Below are 14,500 nucleotides of genomic sequence, written 5' to 3'. Positions count from 1 at the left end.
AACAAGGCCAAGTGCCGGGTCCTGCACCTGGGGCACAACAACCCCAAGCAGAGCTACAGGCTGGGAGATGAGTGGTTGGAGAGCTGCCAGGCAGAGAAGGACCTGGGAGTGATGGTTGATAGTCGGCTGAATATGAGCCAGCAGTGTGCTCAGGTGGCCAAGAAGGCCAACAGCATCCTGGCCTGTATAAGAAACAGTGTGGCCAGCAGGGCTAGGGAGGTGATCGTCCCCCTGTACTCGGCTCTGGTGAGGCCGCACCTCGAGTACTGTGTTCAGTTTTGAGCCCCTCGCTACAAGAAGGACATGGAGGTGCTTGAGCGAGTCCAGAGAACGGCTACGAAGCTGGTGAGGGGCCTGGAGAACAAGTCTTTTGAGGAACGGCTGAGGGAGCTGGGCTTGTTCAGCCTGGAGAAGCGGAGGCTCAGGGGCGACCTTATCGCTCTCTACAGGTACCTGAAGGGAGGCTGTAGCGAGGTGGGGGTTGGTCTGTTCTCCCATGTGCCTGGTGACAGGACGAGGGGGAATGGGCTAAAGTTGCGCCAGGGGAGTTTTAGGTTGGATGTTAGGAAGGACTTCTTTACCGAAAGGGTTGTTAGACATTGGAACGGGCTGCCCAAGGAAGTGGTGGAGTCACCATCCGTGGAGGTCTTTAAAAGACGTTTCGATGTAGAGCTTAGGGATATGGTTTAGTGGGGACTGTTAGTGTTAGGTCAGAGGTTGGACTTGATGATCTTGAGGTCTCTTCCAACCTAGAAATTCTGTGTGTGATTCTGTGTGTGATTCTGTGTATGTCCAGGCAACTTTTGAAGGTCTCCAAGCTTGGAGACTTCACAATCTCTCTGGACAACCTCTACTAGTACTCACTTATCCAGACAGTAAAGAAGTACCTCCTGACATTTAGATGGAACAATTTTGTGCCCATTGCCTCTTGTCCTGGCACTGGGCATCACTGAAAAGAACCATGCACTTTGCACCCTCCCTTCAGGCATTTACATGCACTGATAAGATCCTCCCTGATCTTCCTGTTCTCCAGGTTGAACAGTCACAACTCTGTCAGCCTTTCCTTACAGTAGTGGTGCTCCAGTCCCTTGATCATCTTGGTGGCCCCCTACTTGACTCTTTACAGTATATCCATTTCTCTCTTGTTCTTGGGGGTCCAATGCTTAATAGAGGGGAACAATCATCTCTCTTGACCTGCTGGTGATGCTTTGCCTAATGCAGCCAAGCATGCCATTAGCCTTCTTAGCAGCAAGGACACAAGGTTAACTCATGTTCAACTTGGTGTCTACCAGGACTCCCAGTTCATTTTCTGCCAGGCTGCTTTCCAGCTGTGTTGTCCCCAGCAAGTACTAGTGCCTCTGGCTGATCCTCTCCATGTACGGAACTCTGAACTTCTTTTTGAATTTTGTGTGATTCTTTTCTCTCCAGACTGTCAAAGTCCTTCTGGATGGCAGCATGACCTTCTGTTGAATCAGCCTCTTCTCCCAGTTTCCCGCCCTCTGCAAACATACTGAGGATGCACTCTACTTCATTGTCCAGATCATTAATGAAGATGAAACATGACTTAAGTTAACTTTAATTCAAGTTAAACAAGCCTGGATCCAGTATTGACCCCTGGGGTATTCCAATCATTATTGGCCTCCAACTAGACTTTGCACCACTGACCTTTACCCTCTGGTCCTGGCCATTCAAAAGGTTTTCAGTTCACCTCACTGTATGCTCATCCAGCCCATATTTCAACGGCTTCTCTGTCTTATGGGGGGCAATGGCAAAGACCTTACTAAAATCCAAGAAGACAATATCCACTGCTCCCCCATCATCCATCAGGCTGGTGTTTTCATTATAGAAGTGTATGAGATTCTCTGTGCGTAACTTCTTCTTGGTGAATCTATGCTGACTGATGATTTTCTTCTCCTTCATGTACATGGAAATGGTTTCCAGGATTAGCTGTTCCATCACCTTCCCAGGGACTGAGGTGAGGCTGACTGGCCTGTAATTGCTCAGGTCCTCCTTCTTGCCCTTCTTGGAGTGACATTTTCCTTCTATCAGTCTTCAGGCACTTCTCCCATTTGTCACAAATGAGCAAAGATTATGAAGAGTCACCTCACAATCACATCCACAAGTTCCCTCAGCATTCATGAACGGATCCCATCATGGCTCATGGACTGATGAATGTCCAGTTTACTTGAGTATTCCCTGACCTGACCCTCTTCCACCAAGGGTACATCTTCCTTGTTCAAGCCATTCAGCCTGGCATTTGGGACCTGTGATTCCTGAATGCTAGTCTTGCTGGTAAAGGCTGAGTCAAAGAAGGCATTCAGTACCTTGGCCTTCTAACTGTCCTGGTAACCAGGTTTTGTGGTTTAACCCAGCCAGCAGTGAAGCTCCACACAGCCAATTGCTCACCCTCACTCCCCCAGTAGGATGGGAAAGAGAATCAGTAAGAAAAGGAAAAACTTTTGGGTTGAGATACAGACAGTTTATTAGGATGGAAAAGAAGGGGAAAAAATTAGTAATAATTATAATGTGTACAAAACAAGTGATGCACAATGCAATTGCTCAGCACCCACTGACCAACTCCCAGCTTATCCCTAAGCAGTGGCTCCCCCACACCAACAAGCCACCCCGTATTAATTGTTCAGCATGATGTCATTTTGTATGGAATATCCTTTTGGCCAGTTTGAGTCAGCTGTCCTGGTTTTGTCCCCTCCTAGCTCCTTGTTCAACCCCAGCCTCCTTCCTGGCAGGGCAGTGTGAGAAACTGAAAAATCCTTGACTTAGTGTAAGAACTGCTCTGCAGCAATTAAAACATCAGTGTGTTATCAACATTATTCTCATTCTAAATCTAAAACACAGCACCATACCAGCTACTAGGAGAAAAAATAACTCTATCCTAGCCAAAAACAGGACAACAGGTCTCCTTTTTCCTTCAGGAGAGGGACCACATATTCCCTAGTCTTTTTATCGCTGATGTACTTGTAGAAGCCTTTCTTGTTGCCCTTGACATCCGTGGCCAATTTCAATTCCATTTGGGCTTCAGCTTTCCTAACTTGATCCCTGGATGCTCAGACAATGTTTATGTATTTCTCCCAGGTTACATGTCCGTGCTTCCAGCCTCTGTAGGCTTCTCGTTTGAGTTTTCATTTGGCCAGGTGCTCCTTGTTCATCCATGCAGCCCTCCTGGTGTTTTTGTCTGACTTCCTTTTTGTTGGGATGCATTGGTCTCGAGCTTGGAGGCAATGATACTTGAATGTTAACCAACTTTCTTCCTTGGGCCTTATCCCAAGGTACTCTACCAAGCAAAGCCTTGAAGAGGCTGGTATGATGTCATGAAATCCAGGACTGTGAGATTGTCACTGAACCCTGTCTTTCTGTCCTGGTTTCAGTTAGGACAGAGTTATTTTTTCCTCCTAGTAGCTGGTAGGTTGCTATGTTTTGGATCAGGATGAGAAGGGTGCTGATAACATGCTGATGTTTTAACTGTTGCAGAGCAATGCTTACACTAAGCCAAGGACTTTTCAGCTTCTCGCTCTGTCCTGCCAGCGGGCAGGCTGGGGGTGCAGTAAGAGCTGGGAGGGGACAGACCCAGGACAGCTGACCCAAACTGGCCAAAGGGGTATTCCATACCATCTGACGTCATGCTGAACAATATATAGGGGTGGCTAGCTGGGGTGGGGAGGGGGGCCGGCTGCTCAAGAATGGGCTGGGCATCGGTCAGCGGGTGGTGAGCGATTGCATTGTGCATCACTTGTTTTGTACACACTATTATTATTATTATTATTATTTCCTATCTTAATAAACTGCCTTTATCTCAACTCACAGGCTTCACTTTCCCATTTCTCTCCTCCATCCCAGAGAGGGAGGGGGGAGGGTGAGCGAATGGCTGTGTGGTGTTTAGCTGCCGGCCTGGTTAAACCACAACACTTTCCTTTAATCCTAGCCTATAAATTCTCAGTCATCTCCTCATCCATCCATGGCAGGGCTCCATGCAATCCAGCTGCTCATTGACATAGAGGACAACACCACCTCCTTGTCTCCCCAGCCTGTCCTTCCTACAGAGCCTGTATTCTTCCATTAGATGACTCCAGTCATGGGAGCCATCGCACCACATCTCCATGATGCCAATAAGATCATAGCCCTTCAAGCATACACACATATCTAACACATCTTGTTTAGTCCCCATACTGCATGCATTAGCGTATACAAGAGGGGCACCCCAGTGTGTTGTAGACCTAGAAAGTATCTGGGAGATTTCTCCATAATGCTGCCTCACAGACATTTCCTTGCTAACCTGCAGGCACTGGAGGTGACCTTGCTTAAGCCCCTTTTTTGTTGATTTTGTGATCCTTCCCTATCACATTAACTGCCATCCCTTTGTTCAGGAGCACTGTGTGTCACTCTTTCACAGACCTGCTGGTTACTCTCTCCCTCCCCCCTCCTTACTAGTTTAAAGCCCTCCTGATAAGGTCAGCCATCCTATCAGTAAAAATATCTTTGCCCCACTTAGAGAGGTGCATCACTTCTCTTCCAAGAAGACATTAATCCTCAAGCAGGGTCCCATGGTCATAAAACCCAACACCCCATCACCAACACCAGTTCTTCAGAAATTACTGACCTCTTATCAGTGCCATTCTTCTCACATCCTTTCTCCTGATGAATGGGATTGAGGAAAACACTACATGGGACCCCATGTTCTTGAACACTGCTACAACACTCTGTAGACTCCACCCAGAGCTCTAGTTGAATCTCTGACCAAAACATTTAGAGTGGTGTTCTGCCCTGTTACTGGGTTTTGCTTATTTGTTTTGAATATTTATATATTATATTATATTTTTTTCTCCACAGATATCTGATATTGCTACTATTTTCATGGTAATTATTCTGTTTGCTTTCCTAATTGTTAATATATATTTCTTTCCTTATTACTCAGATCAGAAGTTAAAATACAGGTCTTTTAAAAAAGACTAGTAATGAAGCTCTTGAAGAATGCAGACAGACTTCAGCCATTTGATGTAGTATCTGTAGATCTTATTTCAACCCTTTTTATTCAAACAACATGAAAGTGATTGAGCGTACTATCATCAAGTTTGGCAATGAATTCAAGCTGTGTGGTGTGGCTGGCATGCTGGAGGGAAGGGATGCCATCCAGAGGGACCTGGACAGGCTTGAGAGGTGGTCCTGTGTGAACCTCATGAAGTTCAACAAGGCCAAGTGCAAAATTCTGCACCAGGGTCGTGGTAATCCCAAGAACAACTACAGGCTGGGGACGCCACCTGGAATACTGCTTTCAGCTCTGGGGCCCTCAATAAAAGAAAGACGTGGACCCATTAGAGCAGGTCCAGAGGAGGGTCACAAGGGTGATCAAAGGGATGGAACACCTCTCCTATGAAGACAGGCTGATAGAGTTGGGGTTATTCAGCCTGGAGAAGAGAAAGCTTCTGGGGTGACCTTACGGCAGCTTTCCTACCTAAAGGGGTATTACAAGAAAGTTGGAGAGGGACTCTATCAGGGACTGTAGTGATAGGACAAGGAGTAATAGTTTTAAACTAAAAGAGGGTAGGATTTAGATTAGGTATTGGGAAGAAATTCTTTACTCAGAGGGAGGTGAGGCACTGACACGTTGCCCAGAGAAGTTGTGGATGCCCCATCCCTGGCAGTGTTTAAGGCCAGGTGTGCTGGGCTTTGAGCAACCTGGTCTGCTGGAAGGTGTCCTTGCCCATGGCAGGGTGGTTGGATCTAGATGATCTTTAAGGTTTCTTCTAACCCAAACCTTTCTATGATTCTACAAAAATCTAAAAATATAAGGCCTTAAAAAATTAAGATTTTTCTACTGGTTGGCAAAAGATTAGTCAATAATAGTGCTACTTCCATCCAGCATTCTCAGAGTGACATTGCAGAGCATCTTAATGGTGTAGACAGTCAAGATTCTGTAACTTACATACATAAGCTTAATGGTGAAATGGTACATGGAGAATTCTCTGCAGACTGCATTCAAATACATAGTGTTCCTGATTAAGTGCCTCTGACCTCTTTGAGCATGCAAGATCACAGCTGTCTAAACATAAGTTTAAGGTTATGAATGCAGTTTTCTTTTCCTTAATTCTTGTGATCTGTGTGTTCTCTCTTTATTTTTAGCCACCACCTCTACTCATTTACCCCGTGTTCACTAAATTGAGTCATGATAGTTTCACTTGCTTTCTTTTGCTAACATACATTTTTCCTAACATTTCTTTTTTTTTCCACCTCTTTTTCTCCTTCACATTCATTGTAGTAACTTTTGCCCAATTCCACCCCCCCCCCTTTTTTTTGATTTACATTTTCCTTCATTTAACTTCTTTAATATCCTTTTTTCTTCAACCATTGGCTAACAGTTGTTAGTACCCATATCCAGGGTTTAGTGATTCATAACTACATTTAAGTCAGTTTATTCCTACAGTCCTCCTGTGATGTTTTTCAATCCTCTTTCTCACATCTGAATAGAAGATATTTCATTTTTTTCCTGGGAAGCCTGGAAATGAGAAATTATACTGCAGTACTTCTTGTTGGCCTTCTTAGAAGTAGCAGTTTCAGGAAGATTTCAAGAAGATGCAAATTGTTAAATTTTCTCCCTCTAGCTAGAAGTTAGACTATTTATTTATTTATTTATTTTGATGGGGATCTATTCATGCAGCAAATACTAACCAAACTGTGGTATGAAGAAACAGGCTTTCCATGCATATTCTGGAGGAATCATGTCCTAGAACTTGATCCCTGGGCATTAGTACCTAGAATATGCCTAAATTGGTCAATAGGAATAAAGTATTTTACTATTATGTCACTAAAAATAGTTATACTCTATGTCATCTAAGCAGACAAACAAATTCAATTAGTATAATACTACCAGACTGTTTTTTTTTTTTTTAATGTTGTAGACTTCATGGTCTCTACATGGTCTCTACACTGATTTTTGGGTAGGCTCACTACATTGTTTGAAACAACATCCTGTTTTATTTAAGATACTTCATCAATCAGCCATTAAAGTATGTCTCTGAAATGGAACAAACTAGAAGTACTAACATCAGGAAATGTGGCAACAACACAGTGAGGAGATAGTATGTTCTCACTCTATTGTCCTCTAAAAGAGGTGAAATTAGCACATATGGTTCTTCTAGTAGCTGTGTACACTGGGAATATTTACAGCAGCTGGGCCTAATTATTTTGAATGTTATTGCAGCTGTTACCTGCCCAACTCCTCCGCAGATCTCTAATGGAAGGTTGGAAGGAACAAACTTGGACTGGGGATTTAGCATTAGCTACGTCTGTTCTCCAGGCTACGAACTCTCTTTTCCTGCTGTTTTGACTTGTGTTGGGAATGGAACATGGAGTGGTGAAGTACCTCAGTGCTTGCGTAAGTATTTTCTCTATGGTCCACTATTTCTTTATGTAATTGTTGAGCTTTTTTATATTTTTGATATATTTTCCAAAATTATAACATAATTTACAGATTGAGGAAGATATAGGAATATCTGTAAATCTTTTGTGAACACACAGGAAGCCTTAAACATAAAAACTAAAAGATATATTACAGGCAATGCACATAAAATAAACCAAGGGAGAATCAGCATTAGGAAATTCTGTTTTGTTTTTAGATCCTGCTACATATAGAGTAGGGGAAATTTCATTATAAACTCCTTTATATGCTCATTACTCATGCTAAACTTTCACTGATATCACAGAAATCTGTATATGTCAGTAGTGTTGACTAGATCCCAGGGTGATTCCTTAACAATTTTATATTTTCCCAGTAGACTAAATTAAGTTATATGTTCTGTGCAGTAAATTTTATTAACTTTAAGATTGTAACGCTGATGAATTTTTAAATGTCTATAAAGTTCATTATAATAGCAAATGCACCTTGAGGAAAAAAAAAAAAAAAAAAAAAAAAAAAAAACTTTCTAAGGAACTTACTGTGATACTTTTGAGAGACAGTCAATTATTTGCACTGAAGAATGAGGTTCTGTAGTTATTTGTAGAACAGCTGTACACTGAAACTATAATATTCTTGATCTAGATGTCTATCTGGAAGAGGATAATTTCATCCAGGTGGCTCTACAGTTTTTAAAGCTTCATTTGAACTTACCAGATAGCTTTCCAAATGTTGAAAAAACTAATTCTCCATTATGTCACTATTTTTATTCGTTTATTTTTTTATTTATTTATTTGCATTTTTCATCTTCCCCTTTCAAACATATCCTTTGTTTTGGCTAGGTCCTACTATTATGACATCATATTATAATGACACCCCCTCCCCCTCTCTCTGGTATTCTCATACCGTCAAAAAATATTTGATTAGTGTTGCTGAAACTCTATGTACCAGAACTGGAACATGGTGAAGGCAGTTTCTAGAAGCTACAATTTGCTGTTTAAGTTCACTAGATGGAGCTCTTCTAGAATCTGGTATATTAAGAACTGCAAAGGCCATGAGAAATGCTTTTCATCGTTTGATCTTGATTGAAAAAGTGTCCTTAAATTCACTTTTTTTTGATATCATAAACAATTTTTTCATCTTTGAGGTTGGAATATTGTAATATACTCTGAAAAGGAGACTCTGCCTTTAAACTATTTAAAAGGTATAGTTAGTACACAGTACAGCTGCCTGAGAATTAAAGGCTGTTTCATGCTGAGATTACATTAACTGAATGTTGTTGATGTGCAAAGGTTACCCATTGGCTTGCAGTAGAAATCAATTGGCATCCAGTGCTTGTCAAAGAGCTTAAACTAGCTGCCATCTGGCTGAAATGAGAAGGAGCTGTCGAAAGTCATTCCCAATGAGCAATCTTTAACCAGCTCTTGTCATCAGAAATTTAGATCCCAGCTTCGTTCCATAAAGTTGTAGACTGTCTGAAGATATAGCAAGGTATAGTGGAATAATTATTTGGAATGGAATATATTTATATTTATATATATATATATATATATATTTATATATATATATATATATATATATATATATATTGGTTGACTGTCATCTATGACCTACTAGATGTCTAATTTAATTAATTATAGAGTACCTTGAGGAAAAATGTCAGGATATACCACTTATACCACTATACTACTTCCATGGCTTCCATATCAAAGGTAGATACTCACTATATGTTCAGTGACTGGTTAAAGGTAACTGACAGATGAGTGATGAAGTTTTCTTATTTTTAGTTTTGAAATAACAAACTTAACAAAACACCATTTTTAAACGTGAATATTTTTCTTTTCCCTTCTGAGTGGTTTCTACTTTGTTAATGCAAAGTGGTAAGGAAACAATTTCAAGCCTTTGTGTTAAATATATATATACATTTAATATATTCTCAAATTAAGACTTGCACATAATTTTGATAATTAATACATAAATTACAACTGTGATTTGTCAGTCAGCCAGTGAGTTTCGTTATGTGGCACTATCTCAAATTCATAAATCTTTCAGAATTGGGGATACAATTCTGCAGACAGTCCCATTCCACATAAAGCTGTAAAATCATATATATTTCCTATATGCTGTAGACTGAGCCATTTTTCTTCAACAGCATGAGTGTGCCTGGAGTTTCTGTACAGTCAGTGTCCTCGGTAATAGGTAGAGGGCAGGAGCATTTCATGTGAGCTGGTTGTATGGAAGCATTAAGACGTAAGTGACAAAGAGATAGTAGAAATGCATTCTGAAAGTGGTTAAGAGATGTAATTTAAATTATGTTTTTAGAAGAGAAAGATGGAGCAGAAAATTCCGCTACGTGTACAAGATGCCTCTTTGCAAATGTCATTATGTATTTTCAGGTTAATGTGGTGGGTTTTGTGTGTTCATTTATTTTGGGAGTTTGTTGTTGCTGTTTTTATTTTTGCTTTTTATTATTTATTGTGTGTGTGTGTGCATGCACGCGCACACATAGGGTTTATCCTAGCTGATTGAATTTCCTGAATCAAGTTTTCAAAATCCAGTTTCTAACAACTACTGGAACTCAATATTGCAGAAGAAAGACAGTAATTTGACAGCAGTGCATTTACTTAGTTATGCTATGCAACAGTCATAAGGAAACATTCAGGAGAAAGGTGGAAAAGAACAAGATCAGTTTAAGAACATGTTCTTATCAGATGGATTTATCCTGACTAAGAACAGCATATTAACATTTGACATTTAAATTGCTGCCAAAATTTATTTACTATATATTTTTTTAGCCATACTAATTTTCCAGTGTTAGGTTTCTGTGCATACCAAATCTTACCTTTCAGTGAAGAATGAGGAAGTAAGAATTTACAGTTCCTAAAATATATCGGACAAGTCCTTTAATTGTACAAAAATGTAGAACACTAGGTAGGTGGCAAAAAGCAGGAGAGGATGGAAGACTAACATGAAGGTTTGTTTCACTCTCTAATTGCTCTCCACAGGAGGGTTTGGAGATTGATGTGGTTTGAAGGTGTGAACTGTGAATATCTGGGACTTAATAAAACAACTCTTGTAACCTTGAGCATCAACTGCAAGCTACTGACCAAATCCCACTACATAAGAATTTTGAGCGGTTAGCCTTTCTTTAGTGCCAACTGAAGCAAAAGTAACAAATGGCTATTTAATTCCTCTTTGGATTCCAGTAAATATTTCTGTATTTAACCTCTGTTTAATTAAAAATAACAATAATAAAAAGTAACATTTGAAGTAAATGCTTGACTGAGTTCAGATAAATGTTATTTTCATATATTTTTAATAAATAAATAATAATTTTCTTTTCTATCATGTTGTTTCTTACAGCAAAGTTTTGTGGTGACCCTGGAGTACCCTCTCAAGGGAAAAGAGAAGGCAAGAGTTTCATCTACCAGTCAGAAGTTTCTTTTAGCTGCAATCCTCCTTTTATTTTGGTTGGCTCCAGCACCAGGATTTGCCAAGCAGATGGCACATGGAGTGGTTCTTCACCCCGATGTATAGGTAAGGTGACACCCATATTACTGAAATTACCTGAATGCTCATTATTCCTTTTTCTATTAAGCCAGTTTAGGAATTTCCAGCTATTTTTGCATTCTCCTCTTGCTATTCTATACTCTCTAAGAATCACTAACAAATCTAAGAATTAAATAAATGGCCAGAAAGTGGGGAGGGAGGTGATTCTCCCCCTCTGCTTTTCTTCTGTGAGACCTCGCCTAGAATACTGTGTTCAGCTCTGGGGCCCTCAATATAAAAAAGACATGGACCTATTAGAGCAAGTCCAGAGGAGGGCCACAAGTATGATCAAAGGTCTGGAACACCTCTCCTATGAAGATAGGGTGATAGAGTTGTCATTGTTCAGCCTGGAGAAAACTCTGAGGAGACCTCATTGCAGCCTTCCAGTACCTAAAGGGGGACTACAGGAAAACTGAGGAGGGACTGTTTGTTACAGAGTGTAGCGATAGGACAAGGAGTAATGGTTTTAAACTAAAAGAGTGTAGTTTTAGATTAGATAGTGGGAAGAAATTCTTTACTCAGAGGGAGGTAAGGCACTGGCACATGTTGCCCAGAGAAGTTGTGGATGCCCCATCCCTGGCAGTGTTTAAGGCCAGGTGTGCTGGGGCTTTGAGCAACCTGGTCTGCTGGAAGGTGTCCCTGCCCATGGCGGGGGGTTTGGACTAGATAATCTTAAAGGACCCTTCCAAATTAAACTGTTCTATGAAACAAATCACTCTATTTTTGTTTCTCTCATTGGCATATTGCATGTTTTTGAACAAACATAGCTGTGTTATACATGCATATATGTAATTAAAATATTGTACTTTGTTTTTCATTTATTATTCTTTTAAGAACCTACTCGCACAGCATGTGAAAATCCAGGAGTTCCAAGGCATGGATCACAAAACAACACATTTGGCTATCAGGTAGAGTATGCTATTTTTTACTAACTTCCATATTAAAGTCTTTTTGTACTGCCTCAAGGTTTACAAATTCATGAATAGAGGTCGAGAAATTGCTTGTGCCTTAAAAAAGTTGGTTGCTGGAATGTTGTGCTTTCCTTATTTCTTCTTGCTGGTTTAAACTGACCTTGTGTCCCTATTAGCAATGAATGCACTACATGAAAGTCTGGTGATCAAGTTCTTCTTGGTTTTACCTTGAAGTAGTTCAGGAACTCCAAAGCAATATGTAAGTGCTCCTTACTGTTTGTGAATGCTTCTATAAATACATTAGCGACAGAAGAAGGACTAAGGAGAATATCCATCTTTTATTGCATGGGGGAGTGGGGGTGGAGGGGGTGGTGGAAAGTAGTGATGAAGAATGAGGAAAAGGCTGGGGTACTTAATGTCTTTGCCTCAGTCTTTATTAGTAAGACCAGTTGTTCTCTGGGTACCCAGACCCCTGAGCTGGAAGACAGGGACAGGTAGCAGAATGAAACCCTCATAATCCATGAGGAAATGGTTAGCAATCTGCTAAACCACTTGCACATACACAAGTCTTTGAGGCCAGATGGGATCCACCTGAAGGTACTGAGGGAAGTGGCAGAAGTGCTCATCAAGCCCCTTTCCATCATTTATCAACTGTCCTAGCTATCAGGTGAGGTCCCAGTTGTCACCCATCAAATATGATACCCATCTACAAGAAGGGCCAGAAGGAGGATCCAGGAAACTACAGGCCTGTCTGTCTGAGCTCAGTGCCAGGTTATGGAACAGATCATCGTGAGTACCATCTCGCAGCACGATACAGGGCAACCAGGAGATCAGGCTCAGTCACTAAGGGTTTATGAAAGGCAGGTCCTGATCGTCCAGCCTGATCTCCTTCTACAACAAGGTGACCCACTTGGTGGATGAAGGAAAGGCTGTGGATGTTGTCTACCTAGACTTCAGTAAAGCTGTTGATACTGTTTCCCACACCATTCTTCTAGAGAAAATGGCTGCTTATGGCTTGGACAGACATATGCTTCTCTGGATAAAATACTGAGAGTTGTGGTGAAGGGAGTTACATCCAGTTGTAGCCAGTAACAAATAGTGTCCCCAGGGCTCAGTATTGGGGCTAGTTCTCTTTAATGTCTTTATCAATGATCTGGACAAAGGGATCAAGTGCACTCTCAGAAAGTTTGCAGGTGATGCCAAGTTGAGCGCGGGTGTTGATCTGCTTCAGGGCAGAAAAGTTCTACACAAGGATCTGGATTGATGGACAAAGACCATCTGTATGAGGTTCAGCAAGGCTAAGTGCCAGGTCCTGCACTTGGGGCACCACAACCCCATGCAACACTACAGGCTGGGGAAAAGAGTAGCAGGAAGAGACCTAGATGTATTGGTTGATAATCAATCAACCATATGAGTCAGCAGTGTGCTCAGGTGGCCCTGAAGGCTAATATGGCATCCTGGTTTGTATCAGAAATTGTGTGGCAACCAGGTCTAGAAAAGTGATTGTTACCCTGTACTCAACTCTGGTGAGATGAGACCACACCATGAATACTGTGTTTTCTGTTGTTTTTGGTCCCTCTCTACAAGGAAGACATTGAGGTGCTAAAGCATGTCCAAAGAAGGGCACTGAAGATGGTGAAGGATCTATGAGGAGCAATTGAAGGACCTGGGGTTATTTAGCCTAGAAAAAAGAAGGCTCAGGGGAGACTTTACTGTCCTCTACAACTACCTGAAAGGAGGTTGTAGTAAGGTGGGGGGCAGTCTCTTTTCCCAGGCAACAAGTGATAAGATGAGGAAATGGCCTTAAGTTGTGCCCGGGGAGGTTTAGGTTGGATATTAGGAAAACGTCTTCGCTGAAAGGGTTGTGAAGCATTGGAAAAGGCTGCCCAGGGAAGTGGTTGAGTCACCATCCCTGGAAGTATTCAAAAGACATGTAGATGTGGTGCTTTGGGATATACTTTAGTGGTAGACTTGGCAGTGCTAGGTTAACAGTTAGGCTTGGTGATCTTAGAGGAATTTTCCAACCTAAATAATTCTATGATTCAAACAAGATTTTTCACCTTAAAAGTGTGTATACTGTATGCCAAACTGCTAACATAGACACACTTTAAAAAAATAGTGGGTTGGTTTTTGTTTGTTTGTTTGTGGAGTGGGTTGTTGTTGCTTTCTTTGTGTTTGTGTATTTTTGTTTTCCTCTGAGAGAAATTCTGTTGTTACATACGGAAATTTTATAACCTAAAATGAATGACACAGTCACTGGGGCTGGCAAGTGCCTCTGGAAGGCTTCTAGTCCAACCCCCACCTTCTCAAAGATCAGCTAGGGCTGATTGCTCAGGGCTGTGTCCAGGTGAGTTTTGAATATTTCCAGGGACAGACATTATTCCACACACCCTTACAACCTTACAGTAATTTTTTTTTTTTTTTTTTTTTATGTCTAAACAGAATTTTGTATATTTCACTTAGTGCCTGTGTTGCCTCTTGTCTCGTCATTGGGCACCACTGAGAAAAGTCTACCTGTTTCCTTTCCTGCCCCCCTCAGCTGCTTATATACACTGATAACATTCCTCCTGAGCCTTTTCTTTTGCTAGCTGAACAGTCCCAGCTCTCCAAGCCTCTCCTTGTCTGCTCCTGTTTT

The 14,500-nt window shown here is 41.3% G+C and overlaps 1 protein-coding gene across 1 annotated transcript in view; it reads left to right on the top strand.

The window, feature by feature from the left end:
• The window catches only part of CSMD3 (CUB and Sushi multiple domains 3), a 629,782-nt gene that overhangs the window by 584,449 nt on the left and 30,833 nt on the right, over nucleotides 1-14,500 (top strand). Inside the window, exons 55-57 of the mRNA XM_035317227.1 lie at nucleotides 7,214-7,387; nucleotides 10,769-10,942; nucleotides 11,789-11,862. Of these exons, the coding sequence (XP_035173118.1) occupies nucleotides 7,214-7,387; nucleotides 10,769-10,942; nucleotides 11,789-11,862 (422 nt within the window). The remainder of the gene's footprint in view (nucleotides 1-7,213; nucleotides 7,388-10,768; nucleotides 10,943-11,788; nucleotides 11,863-14,500) is intronic.

Source organism: Oxyura jamaicensis, chromosome 2, assembly GCF_011077185.1.
Source record: "Oxyura jamaicensis isolate SHBP4307 breed ruddy duck chromosome 2, BPBGC_Ojam_1.0, whole genome shotgun sequence".
Lineage (NCBI taxonomy): Eukaryota > Metazoa > Chordata > Aves > Anseriformes > Anatidae > Oxyura > Oxyura jamaicensis.
The sequence above is the reverse complement of the archived record's forward strand: the minus strand, read 5'-3'. Positions and strand labels throughout refer to the sequence as shown.